The sequence below is a fragment of the Clarias gariepinus genome, chromosome 27 (genome assembly GCF_024256425.1).
Source record: "Clarias gariepinus isolate MV-2021 ecotype Netherlands chromosome 27, CGAR_prim_01v2, whole genome shotgun sequence".
Classification (NCBI taxonomy): domain Eukaryota; kingdom Metazoa; phylum Chordata; class Actinopteri; order Siluriformes; family Clariidae; genus Clarias; species Clarias gariepinus.
In genome coordinates, this window is record NC_071126.1 from 12,383,996 (window position 1) to 12,409,241 (window position 25,246).

Below are 25,246 nucleotides of genomic sequence, written 5' to 3' on the forward strand. Positions count from 1 at the left end.
TTTTTTTTTTCCACTTGTTTGGAGTCTGTCTTTCATTTTATCTTCATATCTCACTTAAAGTTGCTTTAAAAGTTATAATAACAACGACAACTGATGTTAAACGAGAAGGCCTGTCTCTGCTTTAATTTATCCCAAAGAAGTTCCATCAGGTTTAGGTCAGGACTCTGTGCAGGCCAGTCAAGTTCTTCAACACCAAACTCGCTCATCCGTGTTTTTATGGACCTTGCTTTGTGCACTGGTGCGCAGTCATGTTGGAACTGGTGTGAGGTTGTTTTTCAGGGATTGGGTTTAGCCCTTTACCTCCAGTGAAAAAACCTCTGAATGCTTCAGCATACCAAGACATTTTGGACAATTTCATGCTCCCACCTTGGTGGGAAATGTCTGGGCACGGCCATGTTTCAGCATGACTGTACACCAGAACTTGACTGTCATTTGGGATGAATTAGAGTGGAGATTGCAAGCCAGGCCTTCTTATCCAACATTAATGTCTGATCTCATAAATGCGCTTCTGGAAGAATGGTCAAAAATTTCCATAAACACAATTCTAAAGCTTTTCCAGAAGAGTTAAAGCCTTTTATAGCTGCAAAGTGTGGGCCAACATTGTAAGTAAGTTCATATGCATGTGAAGGCAGGTGAGCGAACACTTTTGACAATGTGGTGTAGGTTGTGAAGACCTGAACCAAAAGTCCAAAAAGTGTGTATAAATGCTTGTTCTGTTACTCTTCTCCAGACTGGGCAACAGAGATGGTGGGAGCAGGAGATCACTGTAGATGGCCCCATTCTGAAGGGAGAGCTCATCACCCATAACCTGTCAGAGCTCATCAGACCTGAGGCCTACGAAGTGCGCCTGACCCCCATCACCCGCTTTGGCGAGGGAGATTCCGCTATCAGGATGGTGACCTACAGTGGTGGGTGTTACACAGTTGTCATTAAAGTAGCTGTAAACACAAAGACATACCGTATCAAAAATGCAATAATAGTAGTTGTTACTATTAACAACTAGTGCCTAGTTTCTATTTATGAACAATTATTAATGATAAATCACCAAGTCAAGGTTTGGCAGATTAGGGGTGGGTTCTGGGTGGATTCATCTGAATTATAAATTTGGGTTGCGTAAAAAACATGCAGTGTTCTCTATTTTTTTAAGTCATGTATTGTACAAAACAAATAGGGCTTAACCATGAAGACCAATTTAGTGCGCAACTAATTAGAAATTTTACTACAAGTAGAATAAGCATGTAAACGCCATTCAGAGTTGTTGTTGTTTTTTCCTGAGATCTGCAGTTATTTCTCTATCTGTCTACTGTAGTTCTGCAGCAACATCAAGTGACTCTGACTCAGACTAAATATTGCAAGGGAAAATCATGTTAATGTACTGTACTGTTCAAAAGTCTTGAGTCACCCCTCATTTATTTATATTTTAAAGGGCCAGACCTTTTTTGTATTTTTAATGTACTCATGAGGAACACTTCTCCAGGTTTTCTGAAAGACTTTTTTGGCTCGAACTTTTGACAAGTTTTTGTGCTTCTTATTTTCAGTCCAGTCCCTGTACCTGAGCAGTTTCAGTGGAATGTGTTTCGTTTCTTAAGCCATACAGTGACCGACTGTATGAATCATTCAAGCTTGAAAAAACCTGTGCTTATGAGAACAGATGATCCGGTTGGTGATTAGTATACTGGTGATGCTGAATGCTGGGTGTTTGGAACAGACAGGAGGGGAAATGAGGGTTTTTACAAACAACATATTTTTCAATTGCATCTTTAGGCACTATGCAGCCTGTTGCAGTTTAAAAATTATTTAATTTACCCTAAACAGTATATTTTGATTTATCTAATTTAATATGAAGAAATGGGGGGGGCAATGGCTCAAATGTCCCTTGTATGTTTTTTTTTTTTTTAATGACTTCTGGATTGTCTCAACACTGTTACATATTTATGGTAAATTTCATACTGTACAACTCCATAAATGCAGCATACATTTTATATCTGTAAAGAGAAAATAAATCCAAAATAATCCCCTAGGCAGTTAAAACAAAAAAAACATGATATGATAGGACTGACCTGATTGTGAGTTCTAATTAAATAAGGTAGTGAAATCCTAATTATTAACGCGTCACATATTGTACAGTACTGTATATGGTCTATTACCATGTAAGTCACCATCTACTGTAAGCCTATGCTCTGTTTTGTAAGTTATTATTATCTAGTACCATTTTCCATCAGCTCTAATTTGCTCTTATATGTGCGATAACATGTTTCTCATAATATAAATATATAAATAACTCCTCTCACTCATTCTACACAATGCATGTCCGTGGGATCAGCCTCAAACATCCTGCTCATCCACTCTTACAGGTTTCTACTTGAACAGAAGCTCTTAGAGCTGCTTGCTGCTCACAGGGGCTTGGATTAGTGGAGACAGCATGTTGGTTGCAATTAGTTACAGCTGATTGTACTGGGAGTGACATACAGTGAACTGAGATCTTGCTGTTTTCCGAGCTTTATTCTATGTATCGTGTGTGTTCATTTGAAAATTGTCATGCACAATCATTTATTACAGCGCTAATTAAGCAATGAGACACAACCCTTCTGTCTAATATGGAATATGAGCTGCAGTAGTCTTAGTCCCTGACCTATTTGTGCTAGCACGAGGATATCTTTTTGATAGAGACTACAAAGCCTTTCTGCAAGTCACTCAGGATAAGGGCATCTGCCAAATGCTGTAAATGTAAAAACCTTCATGTAAACATTAGGGGGTAAAGCGAGAATCAGTGCTGGAAGCAGGGCGTCTTTCATGCAAAATGCATGTCGGAAAAAAACAACAATTCGTATTCGCCGAAGATTAGAAGGTAACTAAAATGTCCGGTTTCTAAAAGTACTTTACATGCAAAATGTGCTACTGTACATACAGTACAGAAGTGTTCTGTTTAACTCTGAATTATAGACAGGGTCTCTGCATTATTAGGAAGCGAACACTAATACTACTGGTTATTATCCCTTAATTGTTTTTCTAACAATGACATTATTGTTAACTATTTTCTTTCTGCCTACATGAACAAGAACCTGGAATCTTGCAGTGTGTGAAGCATGCAGGTGTGTCATGATAGAAGTTAGTTGCACTCTGGATTATTACCTTGATCCATGATGAAACATTATCATTACATATAATTACATTACAGACCTGTGGATGACTCTCGTGTAAAAGCTGTTGGAGAGTTTCAGGTGCTCTGTCAGGTTTTGTCTGAGATATTTTCCAGTAATTGTAGTTGAAATTGTCCTTGGCCCAGGAGATTGTGAGTTCATCCATGATGAGGAGTCCAAGAGAGCAATATTGGCAATGCTCTCTCTCTCTCTCTCTCTCTCTCTCTCTCTCTCTCTCTCTCTCTTTCTCTTCTCTCTTTTTGCATATGGAAGGAAGGAGATACTGCTTTTTTTGAGTGTGTGTTACATAGCTCTGTGACAACATATGAAAAGCAGTTTGAAAAGATAACGTCACGCGTCTTGGAGGAAGCATGGATTCGTTTTAACCTTCTCTGGTTTGTTCCAGTCATACAGTATGATAGAGACAGGTTACATTACGGAGCTGTACTTTAAACTTAATCTTCTTCTTATGGACATAGACTTTAATGTGCTGAGTGGGTGAACTCTAAGCCATCAGACCAGTACTGTACGTTCGAATGCGTTTCTAGCATATTCGCCATGCATAGTATTAACATAGCGTACAGTACGAGTCGGTACTTTGCTGTGATTCATGTGAGACTCCAGCTATATACCGGCAGTAAAAGCTAATGCATGCAGAGCTCATGTCATTTCCAGATGTCAGATGTGCAATGTAGTTACACAATATATGTTCGAGGCATTCTGGGATGGGTTGGGGTGTTTGCATTTATCTTATCCTTTATCTTAATGGTATTTTGCAACCATCATGATCCGACTAAAAATAGCACCTTTTCACTAATCTGACTCCAAGGTTAATTATTTAGATTATTCACATCACAGCTGAAGTAAACAAAAAATTAAATGGCAGCTTGCCAGCTTGTTGATAAAATCAGGACAGTGTGTTGATTGGAAAACACATCACACACACACACACACACACACACACACACGCAAACGCACATACACACGCTGCAGCCATATTTATAAAAACTTTTGAGGAACTTATTACTTAACGTTGTGTACAGCTTCCTCTAAATACTTAAAAGGCAGAATACTTTAAGGGAGTATGTTACAAATATATAAAGTAGTTAAAGTTGTGCAAAGATGATTATTGTCTGCTACATACAGTACTGTGCAAACGTTTCGAGTAACCCTTATTTCTTTAGATTTGTTTTCCAAAGAGCCAGACTTTCCTGTAGATTTGAGAAATTGTTCTTCATGCTTCAACTCGCATTTTCAGTCCAGTCCCTGTACCTTAGCAGTTTCAGTGTGTATATACAGTATATATATATATATATATATATATATATATAATAACATTTATTTTTTTTCATTCAGCCACACAGTGCCCTATAAATCATTCAAGCATAAGAACTATCACAACTTAAGGTGAGAAATGGGTCCAGATGATCAGGTTGGTGATTAGATGCTAAATGCTGAGTGTGGATGAGACGAGAGGGGAAATGAGATTGTTACATAAACAACCAACTCTAAATTGTAGCTTTAGGCACTTTGCAGGCACATTTGTACCCATTCTTTAATCTAATCTAAATAATTTCATTTTATTTAATAAGAGCAAGTGAGTGGTGGCTCAAGACTTTTGCACAGTACTGTACTGTATATAGTAGATTGTGCATTAAGCATGCAAGAGGGAATATTCAATGGGTAATTCACATATACATGAACATTGATGAAGGATTCTTTTCCTCTGTCTCTCTACCTGCTTATAAAAAGCTTGTCCAGATATACAGTATTACATAACTAGGAAAAAACAGTTTTCACACAGACATTATTTTTTAAAAACAATTTAAAAACATTTTTCAACACTGACACTGAATGCTTTTTGAAAGTTATGCTTGCTTAAGTGATAGGGATTTTTACAAACTGCTCATGAGGTAAAACGCATACGGCTTTTTTAAACGCGTAGGTGTTACTGTGTATACAGGCCTGTACCACATGTCCATGTGAAGCAAATTATTTTGTCCATGGCCTTTTTAAAAGACCATATCTGACACTTATAATAGGTCGCACTATCTATGTGTGTCCTTGCTTATTTAAGCTTTTAGCTGCTGACATGAAAAAATAGCCTTTACATGTACATAATAATGGGGAGTTTGCTGCATTCCAGAGTTAGTACTGTAGTTGCATTATTTTTTATTATTAAACATTCTTTACCCTTGTTGGGAACTTTTTCAGAGACCAGGAGACGTTGGGATATCATTCAAGCAAAAGTTACTGGAGCTCTGGAGTGTTTATACTTTACAAGAGGGAGGGATACAAAGAGGTGGAGACAATCTAAACAAAGCATATTGTAGTACAGGAATCAGCCTGGTAACGGAAGTTCCCCAGCCCTGATTTCAACAGCATAACAGTGGCTTTCAAATGCATAGGTGCTCATCTAATCAACCTGACAGTATCACCCAAACCTTCACATTATTATAGAGACAAAGGCATAGCCTGGCCTTGAGATTCACATTTACCTTGGGACCCTACCCAGTGGTCACGAAGTACATAAAGACAAAAGGTTAATGTCTCTGACGTCTGGGCTACCAGACTTGATCTTCTTAGAATGTCACCAACTTTACCTTAAAATGTAAAACCCAATGTACATAACTTGTTCAGTTTATATACTGTTACGTTGGAAGCTAGATTTAACATTTTATAAATTTGTAATCCTACACCCTTTAATCCCAGAGCATTTTTACCTGTTTTAGCATTACTATGTTCCAATAAATGTATATAGGATTGTGAAATATAGCGGTTTTGTCATATCCATATAAAATTAATCAGATTTTATTTTAACCAACTATATAACCATGTCTGAGCAAAAGGAATTAGTATTGAAACTTTTCTACATACAATACTGGAGATTAGAAATGTGAAATTAGAAACTATGTGAAATCCAACCACAGCAGCAGTCAGTTGTTATTTTAAGACACGAAGGTCAGCTGTTTTGGAAAAGTTCTGGCAAAAACAGTATTGTGTTAAGTGCATTTGCAAAACCCATCAAGCACAAGGATGAAACTGGCTCTCATGAAGACCTTCCCAGGAAAGCAAGACCAAAACCTACCTGTGTTACAGAGGAGAAGTTCATTTAGAGTCACCAGCCTCAGAAATCACCAATTATCAAACTGCAGCTGCGATTATTAAGGTTTAACAGAACATAAGGATCAGACACATCTCAATATCAACTGTTTAAATGAGATTGTGTCATATTTTGGATGCCCTTAGCATTGTCTTACAGTGTAGAAAGAAATACAAATCCGGAAAGACCATGGAATTTGGAGGTGTGTCCAAACTTTTGACTGGTAGTGTATGATCACATGTTTCTATGGTTCGTTCTGGTTGTTTCTCTCTCTCTCTCTCTCTCTCTCTCTCTCTCTCTCTCTGTCTCTCACACTCACACCCTCCCTCACTTACTTCCTCGTCTATACAGTACTGCCTAATCCTGGGGTTGAGGGCCTGGAGCCTATCCCAAATGAGACTTGGGGCACAAGGTGGGGTACACCCTGGACAGTGTTCCAATCCATCAGAGGGCACATACAGTACACACAATTTGGGACGTCAGTTATACTAATCTGCATGTGTTTAGATTGTGGGAGGAAACTGGAGTAACCGGAGGAAACCCACCGAGCACAGGGAAGAACATGCAAACTCCATGCACACAGAGGCGGGAATCGAACCCGGACCCTGGAGGTGCAAGGCGACAGTGCTAACCACTAAGACGCCCTGGCTGTTTCTATGTGCAAAAACGAGTAATAAATTAGCATCTTTTAATAAACAAACAAGTTCTAAAAAAAAAATAGGACCAACATTTAATTTAATTATAAATATATCATAAATGTTTTTTATGATAAGTAACCTAATGGTGAGAAATAGTTTTAAAAACTGTTTATTAATATCTAATAACTAACTAGCTGCCTTTGTTGAACTATTAAGCGTCTTTGTTCCTGCATACCAGTCTTACCTTCGTACATAAAAAAGACGATTCTGATAATACCTTGTGTGAATGTGCTTTTGTGACAAATGCACAATGTGTCCTCTTTGTTGGAAAAGGTCTGTGTTGGATAGAGCACTACAGATGAGTTCACAATAATGTCTGTGTGGGTGGCTGTACATACAGTATGCTCTACATCGTCTCACCGAGGAAGTAGTATCAAATAGTCTATTGTTCTGAATACTTTTAATACACAAAAAGCTGACCACTACATTTCGAATGAAGTCAAAATTGGACTACATATTTCCCTCCATTTCTGTTTGCGTCACTTTTTAAAGTGCGTGAGAAGACAGGACGGATCAGTCATAAGCGCTCACGCCATTTTGAGCTGCAAAAGTTATGGTAATATGGTAATGATACTGTCCATTTTATAGACTTAATTTTTTTAATCATTTTGGATCTCGGCACTGTATTGTCAAAGAGCACATGCACGTGGACATCTTCTCTCTCAAGCTTACCCCCTCTCTCTCTGTCTCTCTCACTGTTTTGTTGCTCTGCAAGACTGACTCACGGATCTTAACCAATATTCCTTTACACATGTTTGCTTTGCGGGAATGATTTCTTATTAGCTAGTTTAATCGAGTGAATTAAAATCAATTCTTTGCATGACCTAAAGCATTTCATAAATCATGCCGTGGTAACAAAGTTTCGGGGTTAAGCTGATGCTCCACATTTATTCAGCGTGGCAGAAATCGATCATGAAAAAGCCCATGCATCTTCTTGACAGCTTAGATTGTATTTACTCTGTGAAAGAAATTACAGTGACTTATTGAAACAAACTGCATTTTTGTACCCTTGACCTTTAGCTAGTTTTTTCGATGGGTGCATCCTTCTGTTACTAGTGAGGACTGCATATTGAGAAGTAGCTGCTTTAAAATGTACGGGTATGGACTTGTAATTACACAGTAGGGGAATGCTTCAATTTAATTCAGTTGAAAAGTGTAAGAAAATCTGTAAAAAAACAAGATTGTCCATTTATTCTCTGCTGTATGCATTCTAATTTTAATATCAGGAGATGATTAAGAAATTTTTATAATTATGCAGAATTATTGATTCAATGGTTCAAGGATCAAGGAATCAAAAACTTCACCAGAGAATAGTTAACAGTTATCAGTTAACATCCTTTAAACGCAAGGGATGTGCACCACAATACAATAGATTTTTTTTTATGCACCATGTACATTATTAAACATAAATGTTGCCATTTGATGTATTGAGTTAGCTTAGAACAAATTTTTTCCACAGTCTCTTGGGTGCATTAAAAGACTAAGAAAAGCACTAAAAGATTAAAGATTGTGATATGATACCATATACATATGTTCTGATTTTCCACAAAAATGCTGTTAAATATTTGATGAGGATAGCTCTTAATGTCTTAATTTATTCTTTAAAAAAAAAAAAAAAAAATATATATATATATATATATATATATATATATATATATATATATATATATAATACATTTTTTTGTTTAGCTATTTTTTTTCCTTTTTTTGTCAAATTATTTTTTAAAGTATTTATTGATTAGTTATTATAACGAATGTAATTATGTTGTATGTTGCGTTGTAACTTTTATAATAATTGCAGATTTAAATTTTATATGGTGTTGTCTTAACAGAGATAGAGTGCTTTTGGCCAACTTTGTCTCAAACACACACAGACACCCACACACATTGATAATGTGGAATTTAAAGGAAAATCTGGTTTAGTAAATGTCAGTTGTGTAAATTGTTAGCCTTTATGATAAAAAATATATATAAGAATTATGAAGAATTTGTGTGTTTGAACAATCTTTTTTGGTCACATCATAAAACAACTCATGTCATGAAAAGTTTTTTTTTTGTCATTTAAGTTAAAAAGTGAAACTCATATATATTAGATTTGTTACATGTAAAACTATATTTTAAGCTTAATTTTGTCTTAGTTTCAATGAATATGACTTACAGCTTATAATAAAATCAAATATCCAGTATATAAAAATATTAGAATTTTTCATTTTAAGTTTTCATTTTGAGAAATTACAATTTATACAGTTTAAATACTGTGTATCAGTCTGCCTGGTTCAGTACACAAAATGGGCAGAACAGGTGACTTAACAGTTGTCCATAATGTGATCATTAGCGACCGCCACAAAGAGTCACATAAGGTGCTGTATCGAGGCATGTTTATGAAAAGTTGACTGGTACTGTAAAAAAAAAGTGCACATGCAACAGGGATGATTGCACAGTTAAGAACGGTGTCAAGCAAAGCTGATTAAATATCTTGGGATTGCTACACAATAAGAGTAGGCCACAACTGTTACATTCCTACACTAGTATGAAGCCACTCCTGAAACATACAATGTTAGAAACGTCTCACTGAGGCTAAAGAGAAAAGAACTATACCACTCCTAATAGCTCCCAAGCACTCTTTTAAGATTTAAGTAATTTTTGCGCTTTCATTCGAAATAAGTATACTTAACACAAGGTCCCAGAGTCTGAAACAAGAATGGAGAGCCAGAGCATTCAGTGTGATGTTTCCACAGTCTGTGATGCTTTGAGGTGCCAGATCACCTGCTGGTGTTGGTCCAGTGGGTTTTATCAAGTCCAAAGTTAATGCCGCCATCTATCAGGAGATTGTAGAGCCCTTAATTGAGCCCTTAATTTTCTTTCCCAGCAGCACTTAGCACCTCCTCACAGTGGCCACACTACCAATAACTGGTTTGCTGTCCGTTAAATTATTGCTCATGATGGTATTGACCAGCTGACTTGCCTGAGCTGAACCCCATAGAGAGTCTATGAGTTGTGGTCAAGAAGAGGAAAAACACCTGACCCAACAATACAGAGCTGAAGCCTGCTATTAAAGCAACCTGTCTTCAGTAATGCCTGAGCAGTGTCACAGGCTGATCACCTCCATGTCAGGATTGATGTAATCATTTGTGTTAAAGGAGCCCGAGCCAAGTGCATAAATACGTTTTTGGTATTGTCTGTGGGGTTTTTTATTTTGTTTTTGTTGATTTTAGGAAATATTGTAATGTTTTGAGACAGTGTTTTTTTTGTTTTGTTTTCATGAGTTCTAATTAGTAATCATTATAATTAAAATAAAGAGACATGAAATGAAATATCGTACTTTATATGTCATAAATCTGAAACGATTAGAGGGTCACTTTTTTAATTGAGTTACAAAAGAAAATGTACTTTTTCACAATATTAATTTTTTTTTTTAATTCACTGTGTATTGTTTAATAATAAAAATGTCATTTGTATTCTAAAATTCTACAAATGAATAAATGAGCAGGTTTTGACTAGATGTATAAATGCCTGTTCTTAAACGTTTCCCCCTTTTTTTTTCTTTCACAGCTCCCATTAACCCACATCTGAGTAAGTATGCTTTTAAAATTCCCCCCAAAAAATTTATTGTCCTGTAAAAGAACTTTTACATTAATTCTTCAATTTTAAGTCAAACAACTGTTTCGGATTTCAGGCATGGAAGTGGGGAAGGGTCAACAGTCAGGCCTCTTGTACTGCCTTAACCAAAAGCCAGTGATCTGTGTGGAGAGATATCTTGGTTTAGAAATTTAAAAAAAATATCCTGCCTCTTTGAAGGTCACCACTCCACATTGCTCCCAGCTATGTTTGAATAAAATCAATGAATATTTATCATAAACCACTCAAGCAGAATATCAATAGCACCACAGCAATGGCACAAAAAAAGGCAAGACTGGCCTTTATATGCTTCATCGATGGCTCTGGCATTTTCATCGATTGCTTTTGTTGTAAGCATTCGAAAGTGTGTTAAGGAAGTTATACGTGATTAAGTAGGCTCCTGGACATCAGTGCTAAGGTCCTTCTAAGCTTCTCAACCATGTCCGTTCAGGTGCGTTTTGAATTAGCGAGACTGATCACTTCTCTCTTTGCTCAGGGGAATTTCACTGCAGCTTTGAGGAGGAGCCCATTTGCATGTTTACTCAGGACAAGAATGACAACTTTGATTGGACGCGACATAGCGCCGCCATACGAGACACTAAATACACTCCTAATACGGGACCCAGTGGAGACCGCAGTGGTTCAAAACAAGGTTTGTATGCCCACTGAACATGGGAAAGATTCACCCGGCAGTGCATGGGGAGCTCTCGTCAGCTTAGGCTTCATCTTTTATTTTGCTGGTAAGGTGGGATGCATTTAAATGAAGTAATCAGCTGCTTTCTGTTAACTCCTAAATGCCAGATTCAGCAGTTTAATTTGGACATAATTCAGCTGTACAGATTAAACTGTGTCATTTTTCAAGTTGAAAAGAAAATTGTCCTAACAGGCAATAATGGTTTTGAAAGTGACTTCAAAGAGAGAAAGGCTTGCCAGTTACAACAGAGATTCAGTCTGACCTCGCTTTATTGACACTTCCACAAAGGGGCTTTTGATAGAAAGAGGAAGAAGAGGGAGGAGGAGGTCTAGAGGGAGGCACGCTGGTGATTGTGGCTTTTATGGGAATGCAGTAGCAGCTGATGTCATAAATAATACATTTGCTTTAATCATCCTGATGGCAGACAGAAACTGTATGAAACTGCATTACCCTCAAGAGTCTGGGTGGTCTTTTAATTATCTAGTATTAAAATCGAAGTAGAAAACATTTTTTTTTTGACTGGTGGATCTTTAGTATATATAATGTATATTTATTAGGCATTTCTTGGTGATGCAGTTGGTAGCTTTGGTGCCTCACAACTCCAGGGTTAGATCCCGAGCTCTGGTTACTGTCTGTGTGGAGTTTTACTTTTTAATTAGTCCATTGTCTATCTTTGCAGGTTTCTATATGTATATTGAAACCTCCAGACCCCGTAAAGAAGGCGACAAGGCCCGTCTGCTGAGCCCCACCTTCAACGTTGCACCTAAAAATCCTTACGGCATCACCAACCCTCCAGCATACTGCTTTGGCTTTTATTACCATATGTATGGGAAACATATTGGTAAGTCAAACCGATAATCTCTCTATAACGTGACTGGTTTATGACATCTCTGTTTAAACACAGAAAAGAGATTTTAACGCCAAAGAAACACATTTGCGACAAGGAGCCCCACATGACTGCACCATTAATGTGACATGTTGCTGAACTAGACAGTTTCTGTCAGCTTCTGGCATACCATGTAATGGGGAGAGTAGCAGCATTTTCTTTAGCCAGTGTGCTTGACCTAAATCACTCCTGATACCATCACTGGATCCACTCCTGTCTTACGTGTAGAAACACAGCAGACACATGCGTTTCCAAATAGAGCAGTAATGCCATTGTGTCAAAGCGCATAGACCAAAGCTGTAACAAGGCAAATGTAGCTTGTCTTTCCCATTCATGCCAAAATTGTTGCTGTCTAACTGTGGCTTTGTTATTGTCCTTTATCGCTGGGGTGTTTTAAGTGCTGAGTGCACTTTTACAAGAGTACCTCGCTCGTATTCTTCCATCCATCTTGAAAGGAAATATGTGTTCTTGACAGGGAGGAAACACATCACATAGCAAACAGCTGAAACTGGATTATGACCTATTGTGATGTCTGTTATGTTGTTGAGTCCATAGGGATTTTTCCGCACTGCTAGTGGATGGACACTCCACTCTGTTGTGACCTTGTACTTCGGCAGTAACACTTCTCCTTAAGCGCTGGTGTGATGAAGAATGCCAACAGACATAAATAATCAAGATGTTTGCTAAACTCAGAGGCAACAGGATGTGAACTGTGTTGGGACGAGTTATAGGCTGTTTATATTACATTTTGCACATTGCACTGATAATATATACAGATAATGATGTGTAACAGCCTGGAAAAGAAACACATCAGCTCTTGCTCAAGCTGATTTCTCTGAAACGGAGACAAAAAGGTGAGAAATCAGGTTTTGACCAAAAAAGTAAGGTTGTTTTTTTTGGGCGTAATATTCTTTGGCATCTTTGAAAGTGACCTGGGAATATTATAGACCTGAGAATAGTTATTTACTGAATTTTCTACAGTAACCTTGCTTTGGTGGGTTCCTGCAAACACATAAGGAGGAATTTAGACAAAAGCTAATGTGAAAGATTCTAATAATCAAAATGTAATTCTTTACATTCTGTAAGTAATCGTGTTTATGCATAAAAAACGTAAAAACTATATAAATAAAACACTATAGATGTGTCCTTATTGTCTTTGACTTTTGGAAGAGATTAAATTAAACGTATCACACTTTAAGATTTCATTTATATAGCTTTGATCATAGCACGTAATCTGGTGGCCAGTTCATATGTGAAAATTATGTGAATCATGGAATATGCCTGTTTCATCAGGGAAGAAGAGAAACAGAAATCCATTGATGAGATAACCTGGACATTCAGGTCAACAGCTGGCTTCAATTTATAGCCACATACCGTTGCTGAGCCAGGACCTGACCAACTTAAGCAACCCCAGATCATTACACTGGCTCCAGAGGGTGGTACAGTGGGCACTATGCATTATGGGTGCATCGCTTCATGCACTTCCCTTTTTATCTCAATGTACCTGTCACTTTGGAAGGGGATCAATCTAAAGTCCTCAGACCACATGATCTTTTTCCATTTTGCTCCAAACTCCGATCTTAATGCTGCCTAGCAAATTGAAGTTTTTATTACTGAAGTGGTTTTCTTCACACAGCTGTTTAGTGTGTGTTGCCTAATAATAATTGAATCCTTCTGAAATGCCATAATTTTTGGCTAGGCAGTGAACGTGCAAAAAGCTTGTTTCAGTTTAGGAAGGAAAACCTGTGATTTTCAGAACTAATATACAGTTGGGAAAAAAAAGAAGAAAGATATCTAAATTTGGCCATGTAAAGCATTTTCACAGTTTGCTACACAGATAAGAACAATACTACTGTACTGTATAGTAGTGCAGATACTGCCGTGCTATATGCAAAATACTGTAAATAAAACATCAGAAATATTATAATGAAAAAAATAAATAAGCATAAGTAAATAACTAAAGAAACTATGGAAGTTGAGTGTTTTTATGTGCTCATTTAAGTGCTTAGTGAAAAGGTGTTCTTCAAATGTAAATATTTGTGATTGGTAAAGAGAGAGATGTACAGTAGTAGGAACAAACACAAGGGGGGGGGGGGTTGGGGGGTGATGAGATAATGAGGTAAAAACTGCATGCGGTACAAAAGTGAATGGTTTTTTTGAGCATGACCAGGGCCAGTGTGGAGGTGTGTGGAATTTTTTTAACCTTCATGAATTTCTAATATACACTTAGCTTGTTCAGTTGAACATTTAAGCAGTTAACATTCACCTTTTTAACACACAAGCGGCGCACTCCAGCCTGGCTGAAGTGAGAGCTGTGGCGGTTTCTGAGGGTTGACATTTCTGATTTGGAAATGGACATTCAATCTCGCATTTGTGCTGCTGGACTGAAAGGAAATCAGTCAATGCTCTCCTCATTCTGTAACTTGTGAAAGAATTTTACAGAGTTTGCTGTGAAGAATTGCACCACTGGGCTATAACCTATTCTTTTTTTTTTTTTTTTTTTTTTTTTTGCCTGACCTGGCTTGAGAAATTTCCCCATGCAGCTCTGCCCGCTTCCAAAGCTCATGCATTTCTATAATTGGTTTTTATTGTTGTTAGTTATTACTAACCTACAGTATAATCCACAAAGCACTTACGAAATGAAGTCCATGACAAGCATTGTTAGTGTGCACTAAAACCGTCCAAGCATATACTGTCTGCACTGAGTCGAGTGAACTTTTTGAGGGCTGTATTCTAAAGTAGCTTGACGAACCAAACATTGTTTTAATATGTTGACCGTGGTACCTGGGAAAAGGTTGGAGATAATTAATAAGATAATTTATATACTCAAAGTTTGCTTGGGAGCCTTTTTTCTTTTTTGGAGTGTGTTTATGCGATTAAATCATAGAACTCAAAGCAAACGCTCACTCCTGTAGGCCTGTCCCTCTGAGGCAAAAGGATCACAGCACTTCCATTAGACGGGATGGTTAATGCTATTCATCTTCTGGAGCGCATCCTCCATGGTGTTACAATGGGTCACATCCAAGTGAGCGCATACCTAAAGCTTACCATATTTATCTGCAAATGAAACTGTTATCCCTGTAGGTTTACACCCTCTCTTTCTCTCTCTCTCTCTCTCTTTCTCTCTCTCTCTCTCTCTCTCTTTCTCTCTCTTTCTCTATCGCTTGCTGACTCACTCACTCACTCCAGTTTTCTCTGCAAAATAATGAGAACGGAGGTGTTTGCAGAATAGATAGATATAATTTTTTATAGTGTATCATTTTGAAGTCCACAGTGCATAGTACTGATAAATATTCCATGATGTTGTAGCTATTTCTTTTTAAGTAGCATTTTCAGTTTGTAATACTAACGTAATTTGTCACTGTTATTTATGTACAATGTGTGGATCCATTTTTTTTAAAGGTGTAAACAACTCTTTTCAGGCACGCTGAATGCATTTATGAAGCAGAAAGGTCAAGCCACTTCAGATGCTGGTCCAGTCTGGTCACTCAGTGGGAATCAGGGCGAGCGGTGGAAACAGGCCAAAATCAGCATCCACCCTACTGCTTCCTTTCAGGTAACACACTGACTGATCAGCAACATGATGTCTCTTTTGATTTATAGTGCCTAAAGATTCCTAGCATACTCATGTGGCAGTTTTCTTTTATATGAGTTTATCATATCGGTACTGTGGGTTCAAACAGATTTTTAAATTTCATGAAAGACAGACATTATACATTTAAAACATTCATATTGGCATGTTTCATATAGCTGCATCATTTGTTCCTGTCTGATTATTGTCATAATGTCAGTCTAATCATCTTACCTGTACTTTTATAAATATTACTGCAGATTTGTACTGTAACAGAAATATTCTGTGATTTTGGTCCCCTGGGGCCTTATTACAGAAACATCCTGACGATTACACTGTGAAATCTTATCTTTCATATTAATTAACCATGACTGTTTCAGTTAGGATCTAATTTAGAATAATATCTGTTTTAAACAATATTTCTTCATTTTATTATTTTAAATATGCATAGTAACTGTGGACTGCAGAAGCATTTCCCTAAAATGTCTTCTGAGTTATGTTATGTTTTACGTGTGAGCTGTTAAGGTTATTGCTTTTAAAGGTGGATCAAAAGTGTGTTATGACTGAATAAAAACATGTTTTTTAGCCATTTTTATTTCTGGAAATAGAAAAAGTCTAAAAAGGTCAAAACCACAGTGCAAAGCCACAAAGCAATGAGTACTGTAATCTTTAAGAAATGAACCCTACCGATTTTGCATCATTATATATGACAACATTTATGCTGAACCCTTTCTTGGCTTACATTTATTTCCTTGGAAAAAAAATTACTTCATCATCCATGATTAATTGCAAATTAAACACGTCAATAGCTGTCTATCCTGATATATATATTTTCTTTCACCCAAGACAAAGGCAAAGACCAAGTAGTCACACTGAGACATTAAGCAAAGGCAAACAACAGAAAACTGAAAAAAAGGAAATAGAGAAAAGTTAGAGAAAGCTGATATATATATATATATATATATATATATATATATATATATATATATATATATGTGTGTGTGTTTTTTTTTTTTTTTCCTTAGTTTTATTTCAGTTTCCTTACTAGTTCCCAATTAATAAACGCACGTATAATCTCCGAACAGGAAGGTCTTCCCAAACTTGCACATGAGCACTCTCGTACACTTTTATTTCACTGATGCATAAGAGCTCAGTCAAAAGCGCCTGTCAAACCCACGCCACAGAATATATACTTGACCTTTAATCAAATTGTGGCCATTAGTGCAGCTGCAGGCCATAACTACTGTACTTGAATAATCACAATCAAGTAACTGTATTTATATATTTTTTTGTACAAGTGACTGCAGTTATAATCATTATTTTAAAGTTTGTTTGTCTTAATGGCTTTTGTAAGGTCACTCATGTTGATATAATATCCACATAAAAATTTGTTTAATTTTTAACATTCATAATTTTAATGGAAACATCATTGTAATAGAGCCTGTGGAAAGGTTTTAGTGGTCACAGATTGCGCAGTACTGTCTGAATTTTAGGACGTCATGTTAAGCCATTTTTTTTCTTGAGATGACTAGCTGATCAGAAGTAAAAAATAACACTCTGTTTATATGACACTGATGTTCCATGTAAATTCCTTAGTTCTGGAAGATGAAGAGTTAAGTACAAATGCCATGGAATCTTCAATAATGTGTTGCACAAATTATTGCAACACATTGACTTTGAATAAATGACTTTGAATAAATGAATCTGCAAGATTGACATGTGGTGGAGTTCTCTGAGCACAGGTGGTTACACAAATTTTATTAACATTTCAAGAGGCGTTCAAGTCAAACCGGGAATTTTTTTATGAATTTAGGTTTAAAAAAATATTGACATTTACACAAGTGTTCAAGCTAAGTACACAATAAAACATTTGAACGGTCTTTGAGTGACGATCCCGACTAGGTGACTGGAAGCATTCTGTAGTCAAAAATTCAGTAAGTGAACTTGCTCGTACAGTCCTGGACTTACTTCAAGCCATTTCAGGAAATTCCTAATAATAGAAATTTGTGTGTTGTTATTCTGCACAATAAGTCCCTTTTTAACTCGAACATCCCTTGTAAAATACATTAAAACTAGGAATGCGTTATAACTATCTTTTTCTAGCCAACGTATTAGTACAGTTTTTGGTGCTCATCAATACGTATACTGATATAAAAATGAGTGACCTACTGGGTATTAAGCAATTATGGGCAAATATATTTATGCATTAAGTTTGCTTTTTATGTAATATAATATATATGTAATTTATTATATATATATATATATATATATATATATATATATATATATATATATATATATATATATATTATTATTATTATTATTATTATTATGTACCTCATATTAGTTTACTTGGTACATAATTTTGCTGCATTTTGTTCTTGCTTTACACAGGTGATCTTTGAGGGCATCCGAGGTCCAGGGATTGAGGGGGACATCGCTATTGATGATGTCACTCTTGAAGAGGGGGAATGTTCTGACCCTCCATCCAATCGTATGTATAAAAGAGACTTTGCTTTAGTAAATGCTTCTAATTACATTAGGATCTGAGTGCTAGAATTAGTCGTACCTGTTGAGGCTTTGTAAAAATACAATTCCAGACCAAAAAAAGAAAAGAAACTTGAAAGCAAGACAAAGTAATGGTGTGGAATTGATTAAGCTGTTGAAAGGGAAATAAGTATTTTTTTTTCTTCTCAGCTTGATCTTCTTTGAAATCCTAACAGCCTGGCTAAATGACTTGCCTGTTTTTTTTGTCTCAAACCAAATAAACCAAAACAGTTTATTTGTGTCTTTCCCAAAAGTGGGAATCTTTATCATTTAACTAACATACTTTGGCTGGAAATGATTGCAAAAGGAATGTGTCATAAAGATAAAAGATAAAACTGCTTTTTAGTAATTCACAAATCTTAAATTATTCGATAAATGTATTTGCTCAAAATCTAGATCTCTGTTGATTTGTTGGCTTTTACTTATACCTTCCTTCTCTTGTCATCAGATATCGGATCGAAGGCTCCATTCCGAGTGACACATATATGGCCGTTATTCCCCGCCCTGGCTTTCACACTGTTTCAAGGTCTTAGGTGACCACCTGGCTGGGTGGAGACTGGTGGCACTGTCTGAGGCCGCAAACCCTGTACCCTCAATATAATCACCAAAGATTCATATTTTCAGATGACTAAGAGGGAAACAGCACTGTCTCAATATGGATTATCAGACATAAAATCATGAAAAATTGAAAAAAAGGAAAAAAAAAGAAAAAAAAAACGATACAAAAATGTAATAAGGATTTGATGTATCTACTGAAAACAATCTGCAAACTATTTTGCCGTAAGATGCTCCCAAGGACTCGGAGGAGAGCAACTTACTAATGGAGTAGCAAGAGGCAGGGCTCATGTGAAGGGCTCCCACGCAGATCTGAGGACAGTTTGTAAAGCACAAGGACAACTTTGCCAGCTGGCAGTTAAAAAAAAATAAAAATAAAAAAAACAAACAAAAAAAAATCTAAAGGTGGGGAAATGACAGGTGATGGCAGTCTCCACCAGCTCTTTACTATGAACACATTTCTCATCCTTCCTGTCCTTCATTATATATTCAGATCCTATTAGCTTTTTTTTTTTTCACATCCAGCCCTGAAACACACGCAATTTAACCTTCTTTTGGCTTGGTGCTTTAGAACACATATGAAAAAACTATGGGAAAAAAATTATCTGCTTTATATCACAATCTGGGTAGCGGCCTGTTTTGATTTCCAACACTGTGCTCACATCCCCTAGTGGCAGGCCAGGGGTAGGAGACCAGGCCAAAGGAGCTAATGAGTGCCTGATGAAGGAGGGCAGAAGAGAGCGAGAGAGAGAGAAAGACGGAGTGCAGAAGCCTGAGGCAGAAGGCTACAGAAGGATACAAGAACAGGTTAAGAAAATGCTCCTCTTTTCTCTTTGGCAAGAACATTACCAACTTTGGAGCCACTTTTTGCCATGAAATACAAAGTGCCTTCAGATTCTGAGCAGAATTGCGAGCCTGGCCGTTAACACCAAACGCGTAACGTCGATATTTTTAACGTCACCGTTGGGCTATTTTGTATGATTATTTTGCTCCTTCAAATGCTGATTTGAATGCCGGTGGTGGTGGGAAAATGGTTCCAGAAGTCTACACAAAGACCTGCCTGTAATTTGCAGATTTAGCAAAAGTTCCAACCTACACACAGGTAACTATGTTCTCTACCGTAAGAGCAGAAACGTCTCTGACTGCACTCAGTGTCACATAGCCGCTGTGCCGTCTTCAGAACTGGCAGTTTACTGTGCTATCGGTTGGAAAGGTACATGGAGACATAGTCAGCCTGCCATGTCATTGCTTTACACAGACTCTCATCAAGTGGGCCTTAGAACAATAAGAAATAAACACAACCCCTTGGAGGTGAAAGCAGGTGGCAGAGCCTGCACAGAATAAGGCCTACTATCCCTACCCACACCTCTGCCATTTCTATTGAACAGTGTGCATTCTGAAAAAAAAAGATACTAATAATAAAATATTTTATTACACTAGCGAGAATGTTTCTCTGATTTTACACAAACTGTGAAATAAACTGTGGAAAAAAAATTACCTGAAAGTAACCATAACCAGCTGGTTTTTAAAACATATTCTAAAAAAGAAAGAAAAAGGAAGAAAGAAAGAAAACAAGAAAGAAAGAAAGAAAGAACATTTACATATATTGTTGGTTATGAATAATGTTTTGAGGAGCTGTGTCTTGTTTCTTATTTTTATGTTAAAGCTGTTATGACTTTTAGCTTTCTTTAATTCTTGTTGTCTCCCTTGCATTGCTGAAATATCAAAATGGTTGGAAACATATTGAATAAGTTGGTTTGGTAAATGTAAACAAACCTGTATATGTAAAGAAGCTCTGTTAATCAAGGTTTATATGAAATGTTTATGTATGAATACAGGAAGCACAATATTTAAGGTTCCACATTAAAAAGGATGTTTTAATTCATGTATGTGACTTTCTATTTGCAAAGCCAAGAATATGAAATTTGGGGATGTAATTTTCTATTTGAATTTCTTCTTCTTGTCGAATCAGAAGAACCCTTTTTATTAAAAAACTTGAGATATCAGTAGCATTTGGTCATCAGTCATCAGTATGTCTTGAAGGAGGCCTGTTCGAAACCTTCCATCTTGGCTTTCATCTTCCATCTTAAGTAAAGGAGGAATTTGAGTGTGAAAACCAAGTACTGGACTAAAAAGGTACTGATATTATTTGAGACTTTCATAGTCTTGGTTTTGTCAGTGTAGGTCACATATATGTCCTGGTATATGCAGTGTAAAATAGGTGTGCTAGGAACCGGATATAATACATGCTGAAGATGTAACCAAACCAGAGCACAATGACTGACGGTCGTTACAGGACAATTCGGCACATGCCCTTATTCAGAGCAACTTACTCAAATGCTCTGTAGTTTCCATCAAAACAACAACAACAACAAAATACAAATCCTCATGCTAGAACAAATTGGTCAGCGTCTTAAAATACTATTAAGCTAAAACTTTTAGCTGATGGCCTATGCAGGCCATTTTGGAGCTCAGGTCAATTTGCACTGCTATCACAAGCTTTTTTTTTTAGCATCAGGTAAGAACAGTTCAAACGTACAAACACTGACAAAATTAGACCCCAATAAACATAACGATTAACGGCAATACCTTGGTCTGTACGTGGCCTGGTATAGGAGGACAAAAGAAAGTTGCCAGAGTTGCAAACACATTAAAAAATATGAATAAAATTCGTATAAATTTAAATGAATTTATCAATTAAGTTTAATTCATTATTATTAAATAATACCTCATTATTTTAGCAGTATTTTGCTATGTGTAACCCATTTCAATTGTATTACTTGTATCAGCGCACCATTCCTACCTGTCCTTTTCCTTTTGCGAAATCCATCCATACATTCAATAGTTAAAGAGTTTAATCATGTCTGCTACCTATTTGTTATTGTGTTTGATGTATATGTGTGTACAAATAAATGTAACAATAACAAACGGTTCCATGTTATGAATAAAAGTGCAGTTGTTACCATTTTCAAATTCATCAAAGACAAAGCCAGAGGATTAGGAAGAAGGAGCTAGCAAAGATATGGATTCATTATTTCTTGTAGATCCCTAGTCTTAAATCGAAATCTCTGAAATAATAGTCCGGAAACCAGTTACCTCACAGTTACCTCGCATTTTGCTTGCACAGTGCCATTTAAAAACATAATTCTTTTTCCAAATTTAACAAATGATCTTTATAATTATGAGTTATACACATAGTAACTACATCAGCTATTTATCACATCAGATTTTTTTTTTATGTTTTCATGGTTCTTTTGATAGTTTTTCTTCATATTTAATTGATAGGTATTTGAATATTATCAAAAATATTTTCTTTTTTTACTCCAAATTCTTAAAAAAGGATGTGTTTCTTATTCCGTCACTTAAGGACACCTAGGTGTTTTAATTACTTAAAACATCTGCCATTACCATAAAGGCTTTGTTTAAATCTTTTGGCTCACTTAAAGACAAGTAATACTAATTTACAGCTGCTGGTATCGACAGCGTGACCTGGTCCTCTATGTGTGTATGCTCCCTGAACATATTACAAATGACTAAATAAAAAGCTTCAGAGTGTATTGACTTTAGGCCAACTTCCTGTACTGACATACCATCATTGTACTCTGCTTTGTGCTCTGTTTAGGCTTCCTTTCACTGTATTTCTTTGGATTTATCACTGATTCTTTGTGCCATCCCTACAACTAATGATAAAAACAATAATAAAAAAGCAGGTATTTTACATAAGCGTTTGAAAAATGTTTTTTTAAATGAAATGTCCTGGTTTGTGCTTCTGTCTTACATAAGAGGTTTATACATGTGTGTGTGTTCCTGTTGTTGGTGCTGTCTGTAAAGGTAAAGCTTATGCTGTGGGTCTGAATCAGACACTTATTCAGAGTAATAAGTATGCGTTTAAGTAGTGCATTCAGCAGTTACTTGGCAACAGCTTATTAGTGTTTCATTAAATGATCTAATTTTCCTCTCTTAAATTGTAGTAGTTAGTGTTTATGCTTAGCGACTGTTGTTTTTGGAAGTGTGCAGATTTATTCATGAAATGAAATATGAGGAAAAATTATGAAATTAAAACACTTCAGGATGTGCGGAGAACAAAAGGAGTTGATTATTTTCCTATAAGAGCACATCCAGTCTTGTTACTTACACGTCTCTTGACACTGTGGGGTATTTTGCAATAGCTGAGGGCTGTTTCCACCCTGAGGGAGATTTATTACATCCTCATGTGTGTTATTCCTGATATACACAGCAGTTCAGCAGTGCCTTTGTAGTTTAAATGAATAATTCTGATGTTTTTAGTACAGCTCCCCTTTACAATGCAAAATGCTTATTTAATGTACATGTGTGTCCAGAATTAAATTATTATTATGTATTTATTTTTATTTTATTTTTTTTAATCCAGACATTTTGTTTTTAGCAGGAGACGTTAAACAATTAAACCAATGTGTCTACATTTGGATAAGTTTTATGATATAGGGTCATATGGGTTGTACTTTAAAATAAGGATCATAAACCTTTCTAGAGTTACATTTACGGCATTTGGCAAACACCCTTATCCAGAGCGATTTACTTTTTTAACACATTATATTGTATGTCTAAGCAGTTGAGGGTTAAGGGCCTTGCACAAGAGCACAACAGTGAAAACTTGGTGGTGATTTGAATTTATTCTTCCAAACCGTAGTCCAACACCCCAACCACTGAGCTACGCCTGCCCCGGAATTAGTGGATAACCAAATAAGAACATGAGAATGCTAAATTACACGCCTATACTTTAAGCTGCTAATGTTGCCAACTACCTGCTTTATTAACTACATATTTTCAAACTAATAAGCCATACTGTATATCCACATATCTAATACATGAATCCCCATACTGAAGTACTGAAGTATTGCTGTAAGTCAATGCAATGTAGCACCGCTCTGTGTCTGTGCTTATCTTCTTAATGCCAGAAACCAGATCATATTCTTTTAAGGCTACTGATTTTTTTTCCCCTCAACACTGTTTTTAAGGAAAAAAAAAGTTACTTTTCTACAGACTCTTATTCTTCTCTGTGTGGTGATGAAATGTAAGTCTCTGTGGCTCAGAGGTATTTTTTCCATAGCTCCATCTTTTCACAGATATTCACCGTGTCTGTCCAGGTGAGAAACAGCCTATATATTGGGTGCTCTTGGTGTTATATGAGCTCACACTAGTGAGCCACTGAAGTGCTAATGGTTTATGGCAAATATCAGGTCTCATTGGAGATACAAGTAAGCATCTTGGGCTTTCTCCAGAGTGTTGCATTATGTTTGGCTAAAAATGGTGATATTACTGTAGCTCTTTAATATTGGAAAGATATTTTGCAACTGCAGTTAAATGTGTAAAAAGGTTACAAAACAATATCAAGATTGCTTATAAAACACTCTGGCTATTTAAATTGGAATACTTTTACACTTGCATTCTCATGCAATTATCCCAGTGTTTGATGTGAACATTAACTCTCATGAAGCTCTTTTCCTGTATATAAATGTATTTATGCATTGCTCTATTGTCAAATAATTGGCTGGTTAGGGCACATTATTGCATAAATAAGCAGGTGTACAGTACATGGCCAAATGTTTATGGAATCCTGACCATAACAGTCACAGAGTACTGGATGTACCTTTTATGCAACTAATTTCAGATGTGGTTCCTACTTTGTTGTTTTAATACTCCACTCCTCTGGAAAGGATTTGCACTGTATTTTTGTGTATGGTTGTGAAGATCTTTGCTTATTTAGGCACAAGAACATTATCATTGATGTTGGGTGAGGAGGGTGCATTATGTGTTCTAGTTCATCCCGAAGGAACCCAGAGCACAGAAACTTGGCCAAACCATGTTTTTATTAACCTCACTTTGTGCACAGGGGCATTGTCATGAATTAAACCACTCCATCTTGAATCACTCCAGCACATCCCACACACTTGGGTTAATATCAATATTTTGTGGTGGTCAGTTTACTGTGTGTGTGAAATTGATTCATCGTGCTCCCAGAACCACTCTTTCACTCATTCTGGGATGGTTTTTCATCAAATATGCACATGCTAATGTGGAAGTAAACAAATTATCGATGGAAATAATGTCATTCCATAAATTCAGATGGTCAGCTGACTTCATTCTGTTGATCATAACAAAGGCTTGCACTGTGCATGATGGGTCCTCTGCTTCATGTGCTTCCCTTCTTACTCTTACAGTACATGGCCATCACTTTGAAATAGAGTACATTTTGACTCATCAGGCCACATGTCCTTTTAAATATGGTTCCAATGTGCAATCCTCATGCTCCCTAGTAAATTAAAGATTTTTTTTTAGCTGTTTAGTCCCAACGTGTGTGCGTGTCTGTGTAAATATGCTTACTTTTATTTTTTAACATAACTGTTGTGACAAAAGATCTGTTTTGTACAAGAAAGGATGAAAACACACTGTAT

At 36.5% G+C, this 25,246-nt stretch overlaps 1 protein-coding gene across 1 annotated transcript in view; it reads left to right on the top strand.

The window, feature by feature from the left end:
• Window positions 1-21,898, top strand: part of mdga2a (MAM domain containing glycosylphosphatidylinositol anchor 2a) — a 225,656-nt gene extending 203,758 nt beyond the window's left edge. The window contains exons 11-17 of the mRNA XM_053489383.1: window positions 731-908; window positions 10,494-10,514; window positions 11,056-11,211; window positions 11,933-12,094; window positions 15,562-15,695; window positions 18,105-18,204; window positions 18,706-21,898. Of these exons, the coding sequence (XP_053345358.1) occupies window positions 731-908; window positions 10,494-10,514; window positions 11,056-11,211; window positions 11,933-12,094; window positions 15,562-15,695; window positions 18,105-18,204; window positions 18,706-18,794 (840 nt within the window). The 3' untranslated portion in view covers window positions 18,795-21,898. The remainder of the gene's footprint in view (window positions 1-730; window positions 909-10,493; window positions 10,515-11,055; window positions 11,212-11,932; window positions 12,095-15,561; window positions 15,696-18,104; window positions 18,205-18,705) is intronic.
• The last annotated feature ends 3,348 nt before the right edge of the window (window positions 21,899-25,246 follow it).